Source organism: Perca fluviatilis, chromosome 11 (assembly GCF_010015445.1).
Source record: "Perca fluviatilis chromosome 11, GENO_Pfluv_1.0, whole genome shotgun sequence".
NCBI lineage: Eukaryota > Metazoa > Chordata > Actinopteri > Perciformes > Percidae > Perca > Perca fluviatilis.
This window is the reverse complement of record NC_053122.1, coordinates 15,996,821-16,021,185: the sequence shown is the minus strand read 5'-3', so window position 1 is coordinate 16,021,185 and position 24,365 is coordinate 15,996,821. Positions and strand designations below refer to the sequence as shown.

The 24,365-nt window shown below is 37.8% G+C and overlaps 1 protein-coding gene across 2 annotated transcripts in view; it reads right to left on the bottom strand.

Annotated features, from left to right (window-relative positions):
* ak5 (adenylate kinase 5) overlaps window positions 1-24,365 on the bottom strand; it is a 75,482-nt gene that overhangs the window by 10,655 nt on the left and 40,462 nt on the right. For both annotated transcript variants that reach the window (XM_039815029.1, XM_039815028.1), the window contains exons 8-11: window positions 24,015-24,088; window positions 16,215-16,260; window positions 14,305-14,349; window positions 2,600-2,763 (exon numbers count right to left, since the gene is read on the bottom strand). In XM_039815029.1, coding sequence (XP_039670963.1) covers window positions 2,600-2,763; window positions 14,305-14,349; window positions 16,215-16,260; window positions 24,015-24,088 — 329 coding nt within the window. The remainder of the gene's footprint in view (window positions 1-2,599; window positions 2,764-14,304; window positions 14,350-16,214; window positions 16,261-24,014; window positions 24,089-24,365) is intronic.

Below are 24,365 nucleotides of genomic sequence, written 5' to 3'. Positions count from 1 at the left end.
ATAATTTGATCTCTTGAAGAATGCATTTAAACATAAATAAATGCTGAAATGTAGACTTCCCTAAATGAACATACAAACATTATTAAAATTGTTATTTTCATATCAAATTTTAAATTATCACCCCACAAATGGGCTGAGAGGCACATAATATTTTCATAAGGCCTGTTTCCATCTTAATTGTTCCTCTTGCACTGCAAAACAACTTTGAATCAGAATACTGCAAAAGAAATGACTGCAACTGAGTGGCAAAAAGTAACTAAGAACATTTACTCATATCCTGATCTTGTGTAAAATTGAATTAAGTATTTCTATTTGATGCTACTATATTTTTAGCCTGGGTAAACCCTGACGAACCTCTGGCAAATTTGAGATTTGCTCTGCAAGTCAGTCAGGTCAAGAGCCCATTCAAGCCCATTTCCAATGTCCCCAAAATCGAGGCACCAATCACAACCACTAAGGCGGGCTTTACACCAATCACAACCACTAAAGCGGGCTTTACACCAATCACAACCATTGAGGCGGGCTTTACACCAATCACAACAACTAAGGTGGGCTTTACACCAATCACAACCACTAAGGCGGGCTTTACACCAATCACAACCATTGAGGCGGGCTTTACGCGACGACGATAGCGCCGCGACGGCGAGCAGTAGTAATGGGCATTCCGGCTCTTTTTCGTGAGCCGGCTCGTTTGACTCAGCTCACTGAAAAGAGCCGGGTCTTTTGGCTCACAAACGGCTCTTTAAAAAAATTTATGTTTTGACTATGATAGGTGTGAGAAACAATTCTAATTAAATTATTAAATGAAATGAAATGAAGACTGCGTTGCTGTGGGTCGCAGATTAGGCCTACTTGACTGAGTGGATACATCTCCACGTGAGGTGCTGGCTCCAGTCGCTCCACCACCGTCACTAGCGGGACCGCTAGTTTCTCGAAGCTCCGCTATCTTCACAGTTGGGTGCACAGTTCGCATATGCCGGTGTAGGTTGTGCGTAGAACCGGCTTTATATGAGATTTGGTTTTGGCAAATTCTACACTGTGCTTTAACATTGTCTACATCATTAAGATGATTCCAAATGCTGCTGTGCTTCCGACTCATTTTCCTGCTTTTGTTTTGTTTTCAGAGCTGTTTTTCCTCTTCTCTGTCCTCTCCTCAGAGTTTGACTGTGTGTGTGTGTGTGTGTGTGTGTGTGTTGTGTGTGTGTGTGTGTGATGGCTCGGCCCCTCCCTCATGCCGTATAATTGGTTGACACCTTGTGTATGATTGACAGGAACAGAATGTGAGGCTGATCAGACAGTCGAAACTAATGTGTGCCTATATAATTATTTTTTTGTTCTTTGAATTAGTCAATTATTTTAAATAAAATAAAATTCACTCATTATTTCATTAGTACATAATAATTTAATTTCTATAGGCTATATTTTTAAAAATAGAGTCGGATAGGATATGCGAGCCAGCTCCCGTCGTTCACCTACAAGAGCCGGCTCTTAGAGCTGACTCATTCGCGAACGACCCATCACTAGCGAGCAGCTTTTTGTTTACATTAAACATGATGGCTACCGAAGCCCAGCCTCACCCGGATCGTTGGTCTGATTGGTTGGACTATCCAATGCGCCCAAGGGGCGTCCGCTGGTGACGCCCCTTTGGAAAAGAACTGTCAATGAACCTTTCCCAGACCCACTCTCAGTCACAACTGAGAAGGGTCTGGTGTCAACCAGGCTACTATATTTTTACTCCACTACCTTTTTTAGAGGGAAATTTTAGCGTTTTACGGAGTAAATAGTAATGCATCAGCCATAGTAATCCAATCATATAATGTAGGCTATATTATAGTTAACCAAACCAGGTGAAGAAAAAAAAGTTCGGTAAAATAAATTGACACCATCTGGAAACATGAAACTCTCTCGGTTAATAGTACAAAAGTTATCTGGTTCTTTGATAAAAAGTCAAAGGTATGTTACAGGCCTGTATACTTAGAAACTTTGAAGGAGAAGTTAACTACAACTCCCAGAGTGCATTTCGGAAAGAAACACCCAATCAGATTTTAGAATTCTGTTCTGTGTTCCGCTAACAGCAAGGTAGAAGCTGTAGACTTTTCTATTTCTGAGTCTTGACTTTTGCACAACTTGCTTTTTCTCTTTCTTTTTTCTTACTGTTTATTAAATGTTTATAAATACCAAGGAAAATGAAAATGTGAAAATCTGCTTGTCACTAAATGTGATTCTGAAGATTATGGTGTTGAGAAACACAAACAACACAAATGGTGTTGACAACACAGTCTGCAGCTTAAATCAATTGACTTTTGAATTCTGGGTCAGTCTTGGATTAATTCAGCAACTATTGTGCCATGTTTTGTTCTCACCTGCAATGGCAAAGCATTTTAAACTCAATGCCACTCTGATTTGTGCCTCTAACTGCCTTTTTTTCCATACCACTAAGCCTCATGGGTATTGTAGTATTTAGAGCTGTGCGCCAAACTGAACAAAAAGCTGGACGTAATTAAAACTGGTGGCCTTAACATAAACTTGGACAGTAAAATTATCTGGGAGGGTCTTGTGTTTGTATGTCGAGTAACCTAAACACCTTAGGCCTACTGACCTCGGGCAGCAGCTCTCCTCTCTCCAGGAGGTCCCGCAGGTGACGCCCTCTGTCGCCATGAGACTGCAGCTCGTTACACAACAGGTCACCCAGAGCGATGCGACGCAAGCCGCACCTCTCCTCCATTCTCTCACACTGGAGAGATTTCCCTGAGCCTGGACCACCTGAGAAAACACACATGCGCACAGACAAGCATCGGTCAGTCCATCTTCACAGACAAGTGATCACTGAGGCAAAACGCAGACGAAATTGAGAGGTGAAAGAAGCGCGAGTGTGTGTGTGTGTGTGTGTGTGTGTGTGTGTGTGTGTGTGTGTGTGTGTGTAAGGGCTTCATCTGCATGTAAGTATGTTAAAAAAGGTGATGTGGTGAGAGGGGACAGAGTTAAAGAGAGAGGATATAGGAGAGGAAACTGATAGCAGGTGGGCAGGTGAACTGGGTATGTACGTGCACGTCAAAGGTCTGATTCATTGCCTGGGGCTCAGTGTCAGGTTATCACAGATTATTATCATCTTTTCTAACTGAATCTATGTGTACCGCCACCTCAGTTTAACATCACAGACACACACACACACACACACACACACACACACACACACACACACACACACACACACACACACACACACACACACACACACACACACACACACACACACACGTAGTAGTTTTATACTTGTGAGGTCCCTCATTGATATAGTGTGGCACTATATTATATCAACTTATCAAACATCAACTTCACTTTACTGGTTAACCAGGTACTAATGGTGCTTGGTTAAGGTTATGTCTGGTTAAGGTTAGGCACCTAACCCTAACCAGGCACTATTAGTACCTGGTTAACCAGTAAAGTGGTTTAAGTACGAGTTTGAGGAATTTGTACTTAACTTAATTATCTTTTCATGCCACTTTATATTTCTACTCCACACTCACTTCACTCTGTGATTGGCTGGCTGTGCGGAGGTGATAAAGGAGCATTAATCGATTAATCATTAATGAAAATAATCATTAGTGCAGCCCTAAAATGTACAATAATGTAACTTAACCCTAACCTAAAATTCCAGCCTTAACCCTAAAGCCACGTCTTCATCATCAAACAGGTCTTTGACAGAAATGTCCTCACTTTCCAGGTCTAATATATTAATAAGATGTAAGCCCAAACTGGTCCTCACAAAGAGCACACACACAGGCAGAATACATCCTAACAAGAAGACACGAGCCAAACTGCGTGAAGCTGGGATAAAACATGGGATCATTCATCCAGCCACTCTTATCATCACCTTTAAGAGCGAGACAAAATACTTCAAAGACAGGGAGGCGGCAGAGACCTACTTGAATAAAGTGATTAAATCCGGAGAAGTCCGATGTGAAAAATAACGAAGGAAATGAAAAGGTGAATTATTATTTTTTTTTCTTTTGCCTGTTGAAAAGACTTACTGAAAATGGCAGATGCTGAGAAGGACTAGGCCAATTAAAAGAGAGACTGCATTTTGGACATTGGAGAAGTTCATGATAAAAAAGATTACATGTAAATACTGAGATAATTGTTATTGCTGTTGATTTTTAGGGGTAGACCATACAAAACTGGGTAAAGCAATATGATGCTGAATATGTGTATTTTTAGTTTAAACAGTTAAAGTTAAGAACTGCGTTTAATTAAGGATTAAATGGATGCTCCTAGAAAATAAAAAAAATTAAATTGGATGAGTAGGCTATATTGTCTTGAATAAAAGTACTAATCTAAATATGTAAAATTTATAACTAAATTTTGTTTATTCTGAGTTTTTCATGGAGTGAAGGATAATATGAAATTTAAAAGTGGAGGTTGGCTAACTCTAGCTGGCAGATATGGACGTGTTAGGTGACAATGCAAGTGTATGTTTATTTGTGCTAGATACATATACAGTTAGGGATGTGTATGTGTGGTTGTTTGTCTTTGTGTGTTTTATAGTTATGTGTATGTTTAAGTGTGGGTTAGGGAGAGCTCCGATGCAGTTGGTATTAGATAAAAAGGAAGATAACAATTATTGCTTGAAACAATGATGAAGCACTCTAAAATGCCAAGAAAAGGTTTGAAGATAGCTCATATTAACCACGTGTATTGATCATATTTTTACTAATGCAGCTGAGCTATGCTCAAAAGCATTATCTATACCTACAGGCTGTAGTGATCATAATTTAGTTGCTGTTGTTAGAAGAGCAAAAGTGCCGAAGCCTGGACCGAAAGTAATAAAAAAGAGATAATACAAATGGTTTGATCAGGACAGATTTAGAAATTATGTAAAAGAGGTATGTTGGTCAGATGTATTACTGAAAACAAATCCTGAGGAAGCACTGAAAAACTTTGTTGGTATTTTTATGCCTATAGTTGAAAAGCATGATCCAGTGAAGAAGTTTACGGTCAGAAGCGTCAGTACACCATGGTTAGACAAGGAGTTAAAGGAACATATGGTGGAACGCGATTTAGCAAAATTAACAGCAATAAGATCTGGTTATCAATCAGACTGGCAAATCTACCATAAACTAAGAAACTTCTTAACTAATTTAAATAGAAAGAAAAAGAAAATGTATTATAAAGCCAGGATTAATGATATTAAAAATGATAGTAAAAGATTATGGAATACGTTGAACAGCTTAATGGGAAAGAACAAACTCCATCTTTTTTGGAGAATCATGGAAATTTCCTCACAAAACCAGTGGAGATCGCAAACCACCTTAATAATTATTTTATATATAAAATAAATGATTTAAGAAATAATATGACAGAAATAGAGAATGAGATCTCTTATTCATTAATAAAAGAGAAAATCATGAGCGGCAAAGATTGTAATTTTAAATTTGTTGGAGTAAATATTAATAAAGTAGAAAAAATGTTGAAAAGATAAACCACCAGGTATGGATGGCCTTGATGGTAAACTTCTTAAATTGGTTGCAGACCTAATTGCCCCTGTTATTTGTCATATTATAAACCAAAGTTTAAGTGAATGTCTATGCCCTCAGGAATGGAAAATTGCTAAAATAATTCCATTGCCTAAAAATGTAAGGTTACCATTCTCTGGGTCAAATAGTTGTCCGATAAGTCTATTGCCTGTGTTGAGTAAAATTATGGAGAGTATAGTATGTGAGCAGATTATAGAATATTTTTCTTTAAATGACTTAACAACTGATTGTCAACATGCTTATAGAAAGGGACACTCAACAGCTACCACTCTAACTCATATGACTGATGAATGGCTGAGAGATATTGAACAAAAGAAATTAGTAGGTGCTATTATGCTTGATTTTACAGCAGCATTTGATATCCTTGATCATAATTTTATTATTGAAAAAACTTGAATGTTATGGTTTCTCTCAGTCAGCATGTTATGGATGAAGAGTTATTTAACAAACAGGCAACAACTCGTCTTTCTTAATGGTAGCTACTCGGAAGTTGGAGCGGTTAGCTGTGGAGTTCCCCAGGGGAGTTGTCTTGGGCCATTGTTATACACTATCTTTACAAATGATTTATCACTTGTTTTAAATAAGGTCAGTATATCGATGTATGATTCAACTATTTATATGTCTTCATCTACATTTCATGAGTTAAACACTATCCTATCACAAGAGCTGCAATCGGTGGTTGAATGGATAAAGAAAAATAAGCTAGTTCTTAATATTTCAAAGACAAAAAGCATGATGTTCGGTTCACATTATATTCTTCATAATCAACCTGAGTTGAAGCTTTGTATAAATGATGTATCTGTTGAACAGGTCCATGAGACCAAACTTTTAGGAGTTATTTTAGATAGTAAATTATCATGGACTAAACATATAAATAACATGGTTGTTAAGATGGGAAGTGGTGTTTCTGTTGTTAAAAGAACATGACATAACATGACATAACATAACATGACACAGCGTATGGTCATGTATAGAGCAATGCAAGAATGGAATGTGTTACCTGAACAAATAACACAGGAATGCAGTAAAAGGAGATTTAAAAGTTTAGTTAAAACATATCTATTGTTTAAAGAAGTTGAGTAGACAAAGGAACAACATTGGTTGAGGTTTAACAAAATATATGTATGTTTGTGCAATTGTGAGATGTGTCCAGAGAGGATGAAAGCCATGTTATAGTATGATAGTATGTGGATGTACCTGTTTATATAAAAAAAAAAAAGTAAAATTTTTATTTTTCATTTGTTTATGATGTTATGTGTATGTATTATTGCATTGTCACAGTTACAAGTGAGTTGTAAGGACCTCAGGAAGAATAGCACCTGCAATGCAGGAGCTAATGAGAATCCTAAATAAACAAACAAACACAAGAAGAAAAGCACACTGCTTACTAATCAGACATAATTTGTTATTACATTTTAGCCAATTTTCTTAAAAATATTAAAAAATATTTCAGCTTGCTCCACTGCAGGACTGTGAGGTCTGTAGGTGTTTTATCGCAGTCTAACTGTATTACTTGGCCATAAAGCTGTGTGAAGCATCAGTAGACAGTGGTGATTTATCATAACCAGCCTTGGGCACAGTAATAAAACTCAGGATGCGCTTCACATTTATCAGTATTCTCCTCGAGTCCGAGTATTGCTGCCCTCCACCAAAAACAAACGTCCTCATCACCATTCTTCTGAGAGCACGGTCCATTATGAGCCTGGCTCGGCTCACCGAAGGATGAGTGGAGTCAGTAGAGGAGGTCATGGATTCATTCATTGTACATTCAGCACATATTCACTAATTTAACCAGCCTAAGAAATGCTGAACGGCCCCCACCCTCCATGCATACTCACTAAAATAATTCCTCTGCTGCTTGACACCTCTGCCAGACCCAACAGGGCTGAAGCAAAAGCCCTGAGAAGCTTTGGGACTCTCCTAGTTAGTCGGGTCAAACGCCTGCTGTATAAACTGGTTCTGTGGGGAAAAATTGTTTTCTCTCTCTGAGATTTGAAATTTAGATTACAGTTTTTCTTGATTGCTTTGACGCAGCAGTCAACTCAAACTCCACATATTTCAAAACAGTTAACACACAGGCGGAAACAGTGGCACTCATGGTCAAAATGACACATTTTGTTTGCAAAAGGCTCTAATCGTGCCAATACATTTAAAATATGCAACAAAAGCAAATTTTGCCATCAAACAACACAACTTGCAAACAAGTTTATGACCTCTTCCAATCAACCATTACACAGTCAACATGGCATCATGACTTTGCGTAAATATATACGCCACTTTCATAAAGCCAAATGGCGTGTTATTTTACGCCATTTTCAGCTATCCACGTGTATGATACACGCTGGAAACAGCTGATGTAAACAGACCCACCACGTGGCCTTGCCACGTTGCGCGTTATCGTGAGAACGCGACGTACTATCGCGAGAACAACGTCACACGCCTGGCAAGAAAAAATAATGGTTGAGTTTAGGAAAAGAACACAGGGAAAGGCTTTAGTAACAAAACAGTGACAAAAACACAGAAAATAACGACTAAAACACACTTACGACAACAACAAATGGTTGGGTTTAGGAAAGAAACATTGGGTAAGGCTTATTAAAAACAAAAAATTTAAAACAAAAAACGGCCGAAAAATCACCACACACGAGGCACAAACCCGGCTCTCCCAGGTGAAAGTCCTGTGTTTTACCCATCCACCACCCCAACTTACCTCCTTACCCAATCCCCCGTTCCTTTATACCACTCGCTACTGCGGAAATGGACTCGCAATATAGGCCAATGGCGGCCGATTTGCGTTGATATACACGCAAAAATGCGATTATGCGTCTTCATAACACGCAAAAACGGAATACAAATTGCCGTGTCATACATACGCCAATTCATGAGATCAGTCTGACACAGTGGACAACAAAATACAGCACTCAGTGCAAATCAGTGCACCATGGCTTGTCATGTTTTGCTAGCTTGCATGTATGGCCAATACACCATACTGTCCTTTTGTTCTGTATGGACAGTTTTCAACTTTACGTAACTTAAACTTTTCTTCAAGTCTTTTACTAGTGTCTATGTATAGTTAAGTAATGATTATTCTATTTTTGATATATTGTGTTGCCTGTTGTACTTGAATAGATATAGAATTTGCATTTGACGCTATCTTGCACATACCATTGCACCTTTCTGCATTTTTTCCACACCGCTCCTTTAAACAAGCTACAACCAAACTTTACTGTAAGGGCACACAATTGATATCTTTCTTTGTATTTATGTAGTATGTGTGCTTGGATGTCATATGTCATATGTCTGTGTGCCTATGTGGATGTATGTTGTGTATAAGCTATTGGACACCTTAATTTCCTTTGGGATAAATAAAGTATCTCTATCTATCTATCTATCTATCTATCTATCTATCTATCTATCTATCTATCTATCTATCTATCTATCTATCTATCTATCTATCTATCTATCTATCTATCTCCTATTGTAGCCTATTACTGTACGTAGCTTTCATGCCAGAGCCATTTCTTGTCAAATTTGCCTTCTTGCAAAGAACTGGATCCAGAATCAGAATTGCTTTAATGCAAATTTTATTGATTCCATTGATTCTTATTTTCAAACTGTGGCTGAAAACTGAAATACTGTAAATATTACACAAAATACATATAAACCAAAATAAAATCTATTACAGTAAAGTATAAACATCTATTACTGTAGAGTATAAGAAATAGCCACTATTGATACTCAGTCTCTTCTGTCTTGGCGATGGGGCCACATGGCCTAACCCTGCTGACTGATTGCTAATTGTAGATTTGTGTGTAGGAGTGTCAAACAGGTGCTTCAGTGATTTCATACCTATGTAGGTAGTTTCTAATAGTTAGGAACAGATGGTTTCTGTTTGGTTACTATAGCTAAAACAATGGAGTTTGGACATGCCATCCAGGTTAACACATTTGCAAGAGGTGTCTTCTGCTCTGCTGAGACAATGATGATGAAAGCCGAGTGGATCCCAGTTTCTTTAAGCAGGTCAAAGCAATCAAGAAAAACTGTAACTGGCCTTCAGAGTCAAAGCTTTAGACAAGATGAAATGTATTTATAAGGCCTCTGCAACTGATTTCTTTTGGCCACTTTGGGGGGCAGTGGAAACAAGTTGTGAACACAACACTGACATATTTTAAGTTGATATGGAGAACTTGTTAGCAAAACATACACATCCAGCAGTTATTGGGCATTAACATTATCACTAATTTAGAGTCGTGTTTTTTTCTACGCGCCCCCCCAAAAAAAAAAAAAAAAAAACCATTTTTTTTTATGGTTTTTTTTTGCCCCCCCCCCCCCCAGGAAAATATTTTTCTTTCCTTTAATAAAATCCTCCCTTTTTTTCCCCACCTATTTCCTAACTTTGTTTTCAGTTTGTTGCTGAGCAGGTAGTGTACAGTGGGGTTGAAGAGCTTTTTCTCAGCTGCCTGCTGCGACTGAAAACAACACTATGAGAGTGAACCAAAATAGTAAAGGTGCGGGCGGACAGCTAAACGATGCAGACTTGGGTGATAATTCTCTGTAGCCTCATCACCTCTTTATTTCTACTGCTTGATCTAAGTGCAGCATTTGATACTGGTGATCATGGCCTGTTTTTACCCCACCTCCAGTATCTGATAAGCATCAAATCAGAATGAAACCATTTCATTGTCATCGTGTATTTCATAATAATAACTTGTCTCACTCCTCCACAATTACATCCTCGAAGGAGCCATCCTAGGTCTTCTTCTCTTCTGTATGAAATTGTTCCGAATTATGGCTTCCTCTGCCATTGCTATGCTGATGATATGCAGTTATACATGCCAATTCAACCCAGTAAATCCATCAAAGGTCTCCCAAATCCTCACACTTGCCCATCTGAAACTGAATGTCTTCAAACTTTTTTTTTATGTTAAAGACGGATTAAAACTGAAATGCTTATTGTTGGACTATCCAGACATACATTTATCTAAAGCGGAAAGAGTCGGTGTCATATTTCACCCATCCTTGTCACTTGAATCCCACATTTAATCCACTAAATTTATTTATACTGCAGCTTTACAAGTCAGACTCTACTGACTCTACTGACACTCAGGTAGGTGGAGGTTTGGATTTGAGAAAAACCCACCATGTGGGAACAGCTCTGTCACAGCGTCGTCCTTGATAAGAGCCAAAGTGACAGATGGATTATATCAGATAGAGATGGAGCAGGAGACAGAGATGAAACGATGCAAAGAGGGCAGATGAATAGAAACAACAAATCTCTCTAGTAATTCAAATTTTGAATCCATTCCACTCCTACATAATTCATTTCCCTCAAAGCTTCAGCAGGTAATATTTTATGTAAAAAAAAAAAGGGTCTAAATGACAAATGGGCTGCAGAGGACACAAGCTTCCTGTCTCCACTAATTGAGATGCTTCCGTTATTGAAATTAAGGAAAATACAAAAAAAATTCTCTGCTGGATTCCTTAAAGATGACTGAATTTTCTGTGTAGGGATTTTTTCCTTTCCACCATTTTTCTGTAAAAACACTTTAATCTGTAAAATTGCATCTTAAGGCAGTTCCTCATTGTCTTTAATGGATTTAGGTTGGTCATTTTCTGAATGATCCTACTGGTACTGCCTATGTATCCAAAGCCTGATGTATCTTATTGCTCAGTGCCATAGAGCTCCATTATTGTCCAAAAACTATTAAAATGCATCAATGAGCCACACTGTCACAGAGGGTGACATGCTTTTTCATTATGAAGACACGGTTGGTTATTTTTAGTCAATCCAACTTCTGTTCAACAAATTATTTTGTAGTGTTTTCCTTAGAATCCAATTTGAGTATTTATCTAATTTAAGGTCTGTTACATTACACATTACTCCAGAACTCTTATATGCTCCTATATAATGATACTATGTTTTCTCTCTCTCTCTCTCTCTCTCTCTCTCTCTCTCTCTCTCTCTCTCTCTCTCTCTCTCTCTCTCTTTCTCATCAGCATTTCAGAGGGCAGGTAGATGGGCAGCAAGTGACTGAGCCCTGCTTCTTCACCAGATAAAAAGTCTAAAGTGGCATCTGCAGCAGTAGAGCAGGTTTGGAAAAGAGCGACAGCAGGAGACATTAACTTTTCATTAATAAGTGAGGAGTCCTCGTGCTGAGTCAGACTTGAGACAATGTTTTGAAAGTCAGCATCATTTCTGACGTGGCTGGAAAGGAAACATGTCCTCACAAAACTGATCTTACAGGCAGGATTCAGTTTATGTGGTACACAGAGGACTGGCTCCACCAGACAATGAGTCATGACTGAATAGCTAAGTCCGTTTTACTTGCACTACATAATTTAGTCCTTGCAGTTGTTCCTTGTTGTGAAGCACTTTGTAACTTCAAATTTCACTAAACATTAGGAAGATTCTTTGAGCGCCAACATCTCTGAGACGGACACAATTTAGTGATTTTCAGACATTGTCCAGTTTTTCTCGATTAGGGCAGTGTTGTTTAAAAAAGAAAAGTCTCTCTGAATACCCTTTTAAAAAGATGGGTGGTCCACTTAAATAAACATAAACAGGGTATTTCTGATCATTTGAGCCTTGCAGTGAATTTTGGCATTACATTTTTTTTAAGGATTTCCTACCTCGTTGTACAACTGGGCTGCTTTGAAGTTGGGGACAGACTATTTTTAAAGCTGCACCAATCAATATTTTTCTATTAACAATTGATCAAATTACTGGGTAAAGTGAATCTTGTAGATAATTGTATTCTACCTGGATTATTTTCATTTATTATTTTTACACTACATACATACAGTAACAGGTTCATATTCACGTAACTTCTCATAGTGCTAGTGGTCTGAAGTGTTTCAAATATTGCTTCTATCGACATGCAGGTAGGACAGTAGTTTAAGACAGATCTTAGGAGACCGGTGATGGTTTGAGCTAGCAGATACATTACGTACATGCATTACGACAACAGCTCAGTATATAACTGTGACAGTGAGACATTAAAGCACAAGAAACTGATGTAATAAGAGTTAAAAACTATGTCTTGCTTTGTTCTTGCTCTGGTGAATCCCACTTTCTCTTACAACACGCTAAATGTATGATCAAAATTAGCTGTAAGCCGAATAGAATCATGAATATGTTAGCCAACGTGGCCAACCTTTTCATTATATGGTATAAAATCTGCTCAGGAGACATATTTGATTCAAGGTGAGAGTTATTACATATGCAGAGTTGGCTCCGGGTCAAACTAAACTAAACGTCTGTTCCTCAAACATTCAGACAAACTGGTGTTAGTACCGATCAGTGGGGATTTATCATGTTGGTTTTCATGGAAAAGGGTTTTAACTCTAATACCCGTAGCCATTTGGAAGAGAGAACTAATTCAATAATCTTTTAATGACCATATCTTTGTTATTTTTTCCTGTGGTAGGGAAGTGAACGGTAGTTAATGGACACTGTGTGTCCCAGATCGGTCATTAACCTTCGCCTCTCTGTATTGTCTTCAATTAGCAGACTGAGCCACACGGCCTCACTGTCACAGCATTCTAATTAATGACAAAAAAACACCACACTCTGGCTCCAGAGAGTGGAAGTAAATAAGTATATTTACATTTCAAGATATTCAATCTACAATGACATAAAAAGTAGAAAAATAGCAAATACTCAAATTTTAGATAGTTTACCCAGTGAATGTTTGGCTTTTTTTGGCTTGATAAATGACTAAAACGATGAACCAATTATCAAAATTGTGTTAATTTTTGATTCATAAATTACTTGTCTACTCTGAAAAACTGTATTTTTTCACCTCGGTGAGACAATTCTCTTTTCAGATATCATCCAAAGGGATTCAGGACACTTTCTCTAGCTGTTCAGGAGCATTTAATGCTTCACCTGATCTGAGAACAGGAAAATAGCCGCAAATTGACAGGGGAGTGTAATTATATGCAAATCACTTAAAGGTGCAAGGCTGCTGCATACAGCTGCGCGCAGACCTCCGCCAAGGCCAATGGTGCATTCACCTGATCCCCGGATGGTCCCATTTCTCGAGTTGGGAAGTCCGTCCGACTTCGGTGTGTTTATGAGCTTCATGTCGTAATGTGAAAACAGCGTGGACGTTACAAAGAAGATGTGTTGTATTGTAATGCTTCGTGTTTAAACAACACGGTGATAGCTGTTTCCAGTGTTTGTGTGACAACGAAGAGCAAAGGACCAGCACAAATGCCCTATCTTGCACTTTTAACAAAAGTGAAAAATTATTTTTGTATAGCCGCCCGATGATTTAGATGTCAATGGTCAATAATAAATACAGCCATTAGAAGTATGTAATAAAAACACAGTGCTTGCTTCTAAAAATAAACTAATTCAATTAGTTATATTTTTGCCATAAAATCTATAAACTACAGACGACAATAATAAAGATAATAAAGACCCTAAAATGCTGTTTTAAACACTTACTTTGATGCCTTTTGGTATACGTTTTGAATGAAGACATGTGTATTTTATATCTTGCACTACTGCTAATCTCATCATATAATAATCAGTGTAGTGTTATAACAAGCTGTGAATTGTAATTATTTTATTATGCAGCCTTTTCATCAGAGCTACAACAGTCTAAATTTAGTTCACTTGAAACATGCAGAAAAATATTAGAGCAGCTGATTGGTATTAGTGTGTGTGTGTGTGTGTGTGTGTGTGTGTGTGTGTGTGTGTGTCTTTGTCTTTTAAATGAGGTAAGCTCCACCAGTGCTGAGGTGTGTGTCTACATGTACGTACCCATCATGAAGATGACTTTTGGTTTCTTCTGTTCTGTACAATAACCTGTCAGAGAAAAGAAAATCTGAATTTAACATGCGGTACACACATACGGGTCAGTCCATCTTCACAGACATGGAATCACTATGGCAAAACACAAAGTGAGGCGTGGATGACGAAAAGGAAATTGGGAGGTACACACAGAAATAATTCAGATTTCCATTTTTATTGTAGTCTTACTCTTTTTTTTTAAAAGAATTTAATGCATGTTAATGAACCTCTTCACTTATAAAAACGTAAATACGGGTCGTTATGAGATGATTGCACAGTCAACCTATACGTCGTTTTCTGGGTGAGGACGGACTGTAAAAACCACATATTTTTTATTAGGATCTGTTAAATTCACTCATTATAGAATAGTATAGAAATATAGAACTTATTATAGAGTTGTGATCACAATATGTACTGAAGACAACATTTTACAGTTGAAAATGTTTTATCTCAGATTATCCTTCAATCAGCTGTTATAGACCGTTGTTATATCAACGGTGGACAGAGTGATTTGGTAATCGCAGGTGTGATTGATAACAAAACTAGTGTAATGCAGTAAAAAAGCTGCTGTTGGTGGTTCTACTTATGATGATCATTTATTTCATGTCAATAGCGTATCTGCTTTTTAATGACTGAAGTATCAATGAGACTGCAATAGACAATCTAGTGTTTAATGTGTTAACCTGTATGCTAACTTGCACAGGTTATGGGTGTGGGTTATGGGTATGTGCTGCTGCACAGTACATACCCAGTGTTCTAGAGAAAACTCCTCACATGCACATAAAATGATAAAGCGGATGTCAAAAGCAGCAGTTTGTTTAGAAGAAACAGAAGTTGCAGTTATGTATTACAAAGTAAATACAACATCCCCTCTGAATAACTTCTGCATACTTACAGAATACCATTTTAACAATTGCATTTGTCATTATGAATGATTTAATCAATTTAGCTTTATGTAGATGTGATGTGTAATTTGGTCTCGTTTAAATTAGTATATTTTTAAGCAACTGTAACCTTGACTCAATCACTGAAAGAATTGAATGCCAACATTTACATCTTTCAACAGCATTAACGGGAACATTCTCACAATTAGCATGAAATACAACAGCAACAACAACAACAACTATACCAGTAATGCAATAATAACATTTAAATTATTAATTTGGTCTGGAGTAGAAATTCAGCCAAAGATCGCAGAGGAGCAGCAGCTCGAGCCTCTTCAGCCTTTAGCCTGTGTGAGCTCGCTCCTGCTAATCTTCAGTGTTTTTGCATCTTTTTGAAAAGTAATGCAGTCTACTTTAATTTCTTGTACTAAAATAACTTACACAAGATGTGGACTGACTGGAAGGTGTCGATCAAAACTAAATCAGAGTTTCATTTGGAGACAAGTAAGGAGAAGAGTGAGTGGTTTGTCGCTTTATATTAGAAATGTATTTCATGTAATAAAACATGGCTCAAGCAAATTTGCAAGCCAACATGACGACTAAATGCAGGGTTTGTTCTACTTTAATCACACAGGCTGTTCCTCCTCCTCCTCCTCCTCCTCCTCCTCCTCCTCTCTGTCCTTTGTCTGCTGCATGGTGACAGCTAGCTGACAAGATAAACATCAGGTCCAACTGGCAACAGTGAATCAACAGGCAAGCCCTCCTACCCTTTATTACACAATCAATACTGTTCAAATGAAAACACACACACACACACACACACACACACACACACACACACACACACACACACACACAGACACACACAAACACATTGGTGATTAGTTGTGATGTAACCTGCAGCTAATAGAGGAAGGATAGAGCGCGTGTTTGTGTGTTCGTCTTTTCACCATTTATATAGACAATCAATAAAAATCAATCATTTCATCAACTCACTTTCTGTGGTTCCTTCAGCATACCCAATTTCTTCCTCGTCTTCGACCTGGAAATACAGAGAAAACATTAGTCAAGTAATCGGTGAGAGTCGATTTCGATATTGTGAGGATTTCTGGATTTTTTTTGTTTTGTCTCTCTCTATCTTTGGGTTTCGGACTGTTGATCTGACCAACAAGTCCTCCAAACCATACGACCATTTAGGTAGTTTATTCCTACCCTCTAATACAACCAATAGGAGCGTTTCATAAATTAGCGCCCTTAGCGGTGGCAGGAAATATGACCCACAGGAGCAGTTTCCATCTTCATGTCTAAACATAACAGTTGCGGTTTAAACATGTCGTTAATTTTGTCAAATGGTCGCAGTTTGGTTAGGGTAAGGCACCACAACTACTTAGTTAGGTTTAGAAAAAGATCATGGTTTGGGTTAAAATCGGTACATTTGTTATGAATCTTCACTTCCGGTGAACGCATGTGACGCAGAACTGGACTTCCTGCTTTGCTTCCGTCATAACTACTACAGACACTAGAGAGCACCGCCTAACAATAAAAGGGGCGACTAACTTCTTATGCTTAAAATATTTTTTTGTGCAAAACTGTCTAACTTGAATCAGACTAATGTAAGAATAAAACTAAGAATAGAAAAGATGAAAGAGTATTTTAGAGAGAATGAGACTGCTGTGTCCCTGGAGCAGACACATGGTCTGAGCCTGGAGGAGGACTGAAACTCTCAGCTACCTCATTCACTGAATCATGAGTTACAAACACATATCACTGTCAAACCAGGGCAGAATTATTGTCTCAAAGACATTTTCGACTTTGCTTAATCTGTTTCGAGAGGAAGTCTGATGCGCATGTCAACTGTTTCAGATCTTTGAGACCATTTTCCAAAAATAATTTGTCTCTAAAATCTCATTGCTGTAGGTTTCCATGGTAATCCTCCTCAGTTTTGGCCATCTGCAGCATTTTGGCACAAATGACCTGCGAATAATTTAAGTGTTGGCATTAAGAAATCATGAATTCTTATAATCGAACAGTTTGGTGACACCAGTAACAGACAAACAAAAGCCTCCATAGCTGATGTTTATACTGATAATAATGAATTATTACACTGGGATCACTGCTGATCTTTGTGAAGTACAGAGGAGGATAATATTCAGAAATTAATTTTTTCCTCATTTAGGCTAGTATAAGCTTTGATTTTTAATGGATGGAGGAAAATCCTTCCCTGAATTTAGTTATCTAGTAATCTGATCCCTTAAAGTGATGGTTCGGAGTAATTTCACCCTAGGGTCCTTTGCACCATGACCTCGAGCCAAACACCCCCCCAGAAGCTTTTTTCACCTGGGTCGAACATTGGACGAGTTAGCGTAGCGTAGCGTTATCAGCTGAATAGCTTAAGCGGCTTAATGGATCCGAAATGTCTCTTAACATTAACCCACTAATAATGCCAAAATGATACCAAACGTCTACAGTAGTACAAATAGGTTATGCTCTCATAAACGATGGATTGGAAAGTTTGTAAGTACACCAGAAGTTTATGTAAATAACACTTGCCTGCTGGCTTCTGCTCTCTGCTGTTGTTGTTGCTGCTGTAAGACGAGTGCTTAAGGCCGTCTACAAATTACAACACCGAAAAGAGATGCAACAAAAATATTTCTTAATTTAACTTATTTTTTAAAGTAAGTGCTGTAGTATAACTAGCAGGAGACAAGTTATAATTGAGGTAAGTTTGGAGACATTACCTTATTTAATCATTAAATTAATAAATATTTTTGGTGCATCTCTTTTCGGTGTTGTAATTTGTAGATGGCCCTAAGCACTCTTACTGCCCGGTAGTAACAGCAGCAGCAGCAGCAGCAGCAGCAGAGAGCAGAAGCCAGCAGGCAAGTGTTATTTACATACACTTCTGGTGTACTTACAAACTTTACAATCCATCGTTTTATGAGAGCATAACCTATATGTACTACTGTAGACGTTTGGTATCATTTCGGGCATTATTAGTGGGGTAATGTTAAGAGACACTTCGGATCCATTAGCCCCTGCGCTAAGCTATTCAGCTGATAACGCTACGCTAACTCGTCCAATGTTCGACCCAGGTGAAAAAAGCTTCTGGGGGCGTGTTTGGCTCGAGGTCATGGTGCAAAGGACCCTAGGGTGAAATTACTCCGAACCATCACTTTAAACAATTTAAAGCTACTGTAATCAACATTTTTATATTAACAATGGATCAAATGACTGTGATGCTCCACTATGTTCACCAGCTAGCTGCTAACTTTGTCACAGGTGGTTTTTGTTTTTTTTTTTTTAAAAAAAAAAAAAACGGTAAAGTTGCGAGCTGTAAAACCAACAAAGAACCGAAAGACATCTTGAGAGATAATTTTCTGTTTGTCACCACGAGCAGCTTCTCTCCCTTACATCTTACACATTTGATGCCTTGCAGCTATAACTTATTCCCTAGAATTAATCTTTTACCCTTATGTTTAAGGGTAATGTTAATGCTTATGTTAATTGCTAAAATTACTAATTATTCAATTGCCCACATTTACATTCCTTAGCCGTTGAGTGCTCCACAACGTTGAAAAGATATTTTTAACATTCGCAGTAACAACATTATTATGACAATGCTATCTGTTATCTCAATAAATATTCATGTTTACAGGATTATAATCAACTGCCAAAATGGAGTATATTCAAACATTTAATAAAATAAATAAGTAATAATAAAAAAAATAAAAACTGTATTGAATTTAACAGAGCCACAGTACGAGTGTTCAGGGGATAAAGATGAATAAAGGTGATAAATTAACACTATTAATTTGAATGCATTAAGCAATTTGAGGACGAATTATGAATGACCGAATAGAGGTAGAAAAAAAATTATAGGGAATGCATGATTTAATTTAATTTAGGACAATTTCAGGGAACAGTTGATAAAAAATGTCCCTAATGGACTGTAGTTAAGTGCTGATGTTATTGTGTTTTTTTCTTTAGTACAAACTTAGACAAATCTGCATAATTCAACACAAATACAACCTCACAATGTTTGTTGGCAGTAGAAACTATTCAAATTGTGCAATACATTTACAAAAATCTGACTAGAAACATGAAACAGGCATCTATTGTCTCTACTAGGCGGGTCTCTCATGCATGCAACTATTAAAAGGAGTCCAAACAACACATTGTGTGCTTCATCACCACCATGTTCCTTTCACTTCCCACCATAATTCAATTGAATGTGTGAAAACTGAGGATCCAACTTCACATTTGAGAGAAAAACATCTGATATGCACGTAAATGTAGTGTTAGATGAGCAACCGCCAGACAAATACATGTTGATGTTTTTATTCTCTCACTGTGCTCATTTGTTTTTGCATTTAATGGAGCAACAAAGTACAAACATCCCTATATTATATAAGGTGCAAAAAGGCAAAAACAATATCAAGAACTAGAGACCATCTTGCGATGGATCACACCAGCCTTGACGCCTAATTGGGCCAGGGGCCTAAAGTTACTTTGTTAAAGAAATATTTTGCTAAATTTAAATCCAGCACTATGTCATGGCATTGTGGGCAATGTGTGCAGATAAACGGTGTGTGGCTTGCCTCCATGGCCGCTCCACATATAGCTCCCAGCTGAGCAGAGCAGCCGAGGTCTGCCGAGATTCGCCGGATGATCCAAAATATGTCACAGAGGTCTGCTGAGATCTGCAGAAATTTCAACAGACCTAGGCTGCTCTGTGCACTGCTGCCATGGAGGGAAGCCAGACACAATTTTCATCTGAACGCACTGCCAACATAAAGATGACACAGAGTTGGTTTAAAATTGGCAAAGAACCCCTAACATAAAAAAAATGAACAGTTGGTCAGCACAAATGAGTAGCACAATGTACTAGACCATCCTTTTTTAGGCCAAGGACCCCTTAACTGAAAGAGAGACGGAGCAGGGACCCCTTGCTACATACATTGTAATTTTTGTTGTTGTATATTAAACTGGACCTACAATAACGTGCAGGGCAGCCTAAAGCCTTTACAAATACCTTACCTTATGGTGCATATAATACTAAGCTTTTAAAATTTAAAATATATTCATATATTTATACATCATGTTTTACTTTAATGTTAAAATGTGGCACAGTAAATTCTTAAGCTTAACTGTATCTATGAATGGCTACCTTATGGCTACCTTAGCAGTCATCAAGGAAAAGGCTAAACAAGATTAAAAAAGGTAAAAAGAAAAAATAGAAAAGATTTAATATTCAGGATATTTATCCAATAAGTTTTCTTTAAAGACTTCCACCCAGGTGGGGGTGTCAACAGTCTCAGTGCCAACTTAAGTCATGCTGTGTGAACTCCTCCTTCTTATACTGCACCCAAGCAATGAAACTGACTTGTTTTTGTATTTTTTTTTGGAGCTATTTGCAGTTGGGAGATAGCTCAGTAAATGTCAGAAAAACATCTCGGCATCATTTGCAGACAGAAATAAATGACTGAAATAAAAACAACCTCCCTTGACATTTCCATCTAATACTAACTCTCGACCTCCCATTGCTCTGAAACTGACTTTTAATGGTTGTGATTTAGACATGTGGCTGCAGTTAGTAGAGGAGAACAGTGGAGACAGAGAATAACAAAGTGAAGCAGATCTCTGTGAGTGTTGAATAAAAGCCGTCAGTGTGGGGGAGTACTGGGTGCCAACGACGAGCCAGCTTGGCATGTGGGTACACCAACTGGTCTGATGACTCAGATAAAGAGAGAGAGAGAAAGAGAGAAGCACAGCAAACTGAGCAAGTTTTTCTTAATTCCTGGGAAGTTGATGCTGTATGTCGGTGATGAGCGATGGCATGTGATACACACAGAGACACATGTACAGTCATTAACACACTCCTACGCCAACATCCAGAAACCTAAAGTCTTTATTCATGTCAGCAGGTCTGTGATGCTGGCAAGACACATTTTTTCTTTTGAGATATTTAAGACCAAAGTGGTGGAACAACCAACCTACATTTCTATCCCTAAAAAAACGTTGGATAAACTAAAACTAAAACTAAAACTAAAACTAATGGTTTAAAAATATAAACTGAAAAAATGTATGTACTTCATCACATTGAAACAACAATGCTTTAATCCATGCAGTCCATGCAATGTTGTCTACAATAGTCAACCATTACAACCAAAGATATTAAAGAGGTAGCTGCTTGGTAGAAATAGAATTACTAAATCTCTACTGGCTGACAAATCTCTATTGTGTTATATCACAGATTTCTATATTTACAGTTTCTTGTGTGCACATGACAATAATGGCCTAAACGTGGTGCCAATGGGACCTTTCAGGTGGGAGTGTTTTTTTTCTTAGTAAATTTGTATATGTATGAGGGAGAAACATTTACAGTTTTACTTGAGATTGGATGATCAAAATTCAAAGTATGAACTTTCAGGAAACAATGAAGTCAGATGACAACTGAAATCGCCATGATTCCTTGCTTGACCCTAAATATCAAATTTCACTGGGTTTTAGCAGTGATGGAGCAAGTATTTGGATCCCACTGACGTCTAATGAAGCAGGACGATGACATTTTTAGCAGAAGCACACGTTGCCTCTCGATCTTAATTTCTGTTAGCAATTTCTTCAAGTCACACTCTCCTGGGTAAGTCGCTTGTGTGAGTTAATCAAATAAGCTGCAGCCGTCACCCTTAACTCCTTATTTTCAAATCTCAGGACCACGATATCAAACTGTCATGTCTGTCAAAACGAGCTGTCAAAACGAATCTGGAGACTGGGCTGAGTGCTCGTCATCATTACCATACAGAAAGCAGCTGCATGACGCTCTGCACTTTTCTGATGTGATGATGGAAGTCTGTAGGAATGTAACAAAGTACAAGTACTGTACTTTACTTGAGTATTTTCATTCTCTGCTACTTTATACTTTCCCACTACATTTCAGAGGGAAATATTGTATTTTTTACATTACATTTATTTGACACACATAGTGTAGTGGATTAGAAGTATAAAGTAGCATAAAAGGAAAATACTCAATGTACTGAAGTACCTCAAAATTGTAATTAAGTATAGTACTTGAGTATATGTAGTTATTCCACCACTGAAATATACCATCAAACAACAAAATGGACTCAGAAATGTAATGCACATCCACATTAGATGTTCTTTCTTCAGGAATAAATTAGTCGTGTTGAAAAGCAAGAAATAATTAGAGCAAAATGTCCATGAGATTTGACACCAAAGACCCAAAATAGCCGCTCTGCCCTTCTGTGGATTGCCACGCTAACAAAATCCATCTCCGTCTCACATCCGAGGCCACAAATATGAGATGACAAGGCTGCACTGTCTTCGTTCCACTTCACAGAAAAGAAGAGTGTCTGCTCACTAAAGGTTATGCTGCTCCAGCATCTTGAAATCTTAAAAAAAAACTCTCTCTACTACTAAGCAGCCGGTTATCACGAGCAGCTCCCAAGTTTGAATTGTATGAATGTGAACTGGATGTGTGTGCTGCTGTAAGAAAGAATATGATCTGAAAAACAATGCCTGGTTAGAAAATAACACTAAAGCACCTCAGGCAGCAACACTCACAAGGAAAGAAGAACCTTAAATTAGAAAAATTAAAGTGGAAGAAAGCCGAAGAGACGGCGGTAGAGAGAGCTGAGCAATTTGTTTCGAGACACTCAGAGGATGGGAAATGAGACAGAGGTCAGGGTTACGCTTCACTGCAGCGCCAGCATCATGTGGAGGAATGATGCTCGTCTGCACCCTCGCCAAGCATTACACAACAACATTCTCCGTCTCCTCGCTGAATCATCCTGCCTTTGAAATGACTACTGTTTTGCAAAAGATAATTTGTCATTTCATGTTTTTGCAAATACAAAAGCAGGGAGGGAGTGAAAGCAGGGGATGTGGAAACGGGGGAAAATAAAAAATGTTGCTCGTTAGTGGAGGCGGAGAAAATTTGATTCAGTAATAAAATATTGTAACTAAATTACTGCAGATAATACTTGAACACGGTTGTTACGGAGATGATTGAGATGAAAGGACAGCGCGACTGCCATTACGCTCCTTCTCTTATCTTAAATGCATCACACTGACTGAGTTTATGGCTTCATTGTCTGTCTGAGGACTGTTGATGGATAAAGTTTCTGCTGTTGGGATTAAACTCTCTAAACCTACCAATTGTATTCCTCTGCTTTGGCTTGGGACTGTGGCTGCATGCATGTCTAAACAGGAAGTGAAAGTAATCTGAATAATTTAATTACTTTGTTTCAAATATAAAATTACAGCATGATAGGAAAATTATAATTTAATGGTTTGTCAGGTCTTGTTTGCATATTCTTTGATCAGATCTGTTCTTTAAATAGGGCGGCTGTGGCTCAGGAGGTAGAGCGGGTCAACCTTGAACCACAAGGTTGACTGGGTGAAAGTGCTTTTACCGATAAGGTTAGGTTATTCGATTTTATTTGAAAAAATTTGTATTTGTATTGCTGCTTTTTTAAAGGTCCAATACGGTAAAAAACTTGATTTCTGTGTCTTTTTTCCATTATAAAAAAAGGTTCAGGTGCTATATAAATACTATAAAAGTATCAATGCTTAATCCACAGAGAAATGCACACCGTCTGTAAACGAGCCTTCAGGATTTTCTTACATTTCTTACTATACTTACTATACTATATATAGTTACAGTGACGTTACACTCATTCACAGTGGCGTTACATTCAAAAAACACAAAAAAACAACTTTATCCATCTCAAAATAAGGTATTGCCAACGGGTATCAACAAAATTTCAAAGTAATTACCTCATCGTACTTGCAAGCAACATCTGCCAGGCTGCTGGTTTCACCCAGTAGACTGAGATCCAGCTCACTGGGACCTGAAGATGGAACAAACAGAACAATCACCAAACTATGAGTTTACTGTTAATTCACTTACAATGAACCGTTTCTTAAAGGAAACGGCACGAGTGTTAGTCATTTAAACTTTAACTGTAAATAAACATGATTTTAGACTCGCTTTAGTGACCTTCTTTAGAATACAGTTTTATAAGAGAATGATCCAACAGAAAAAATATCGATTAATCTATTACTTCATTCAATTTCAATCGTCTAAAATATCAACAAATTGAGTAAAACATGTAGCACATTTTGTCT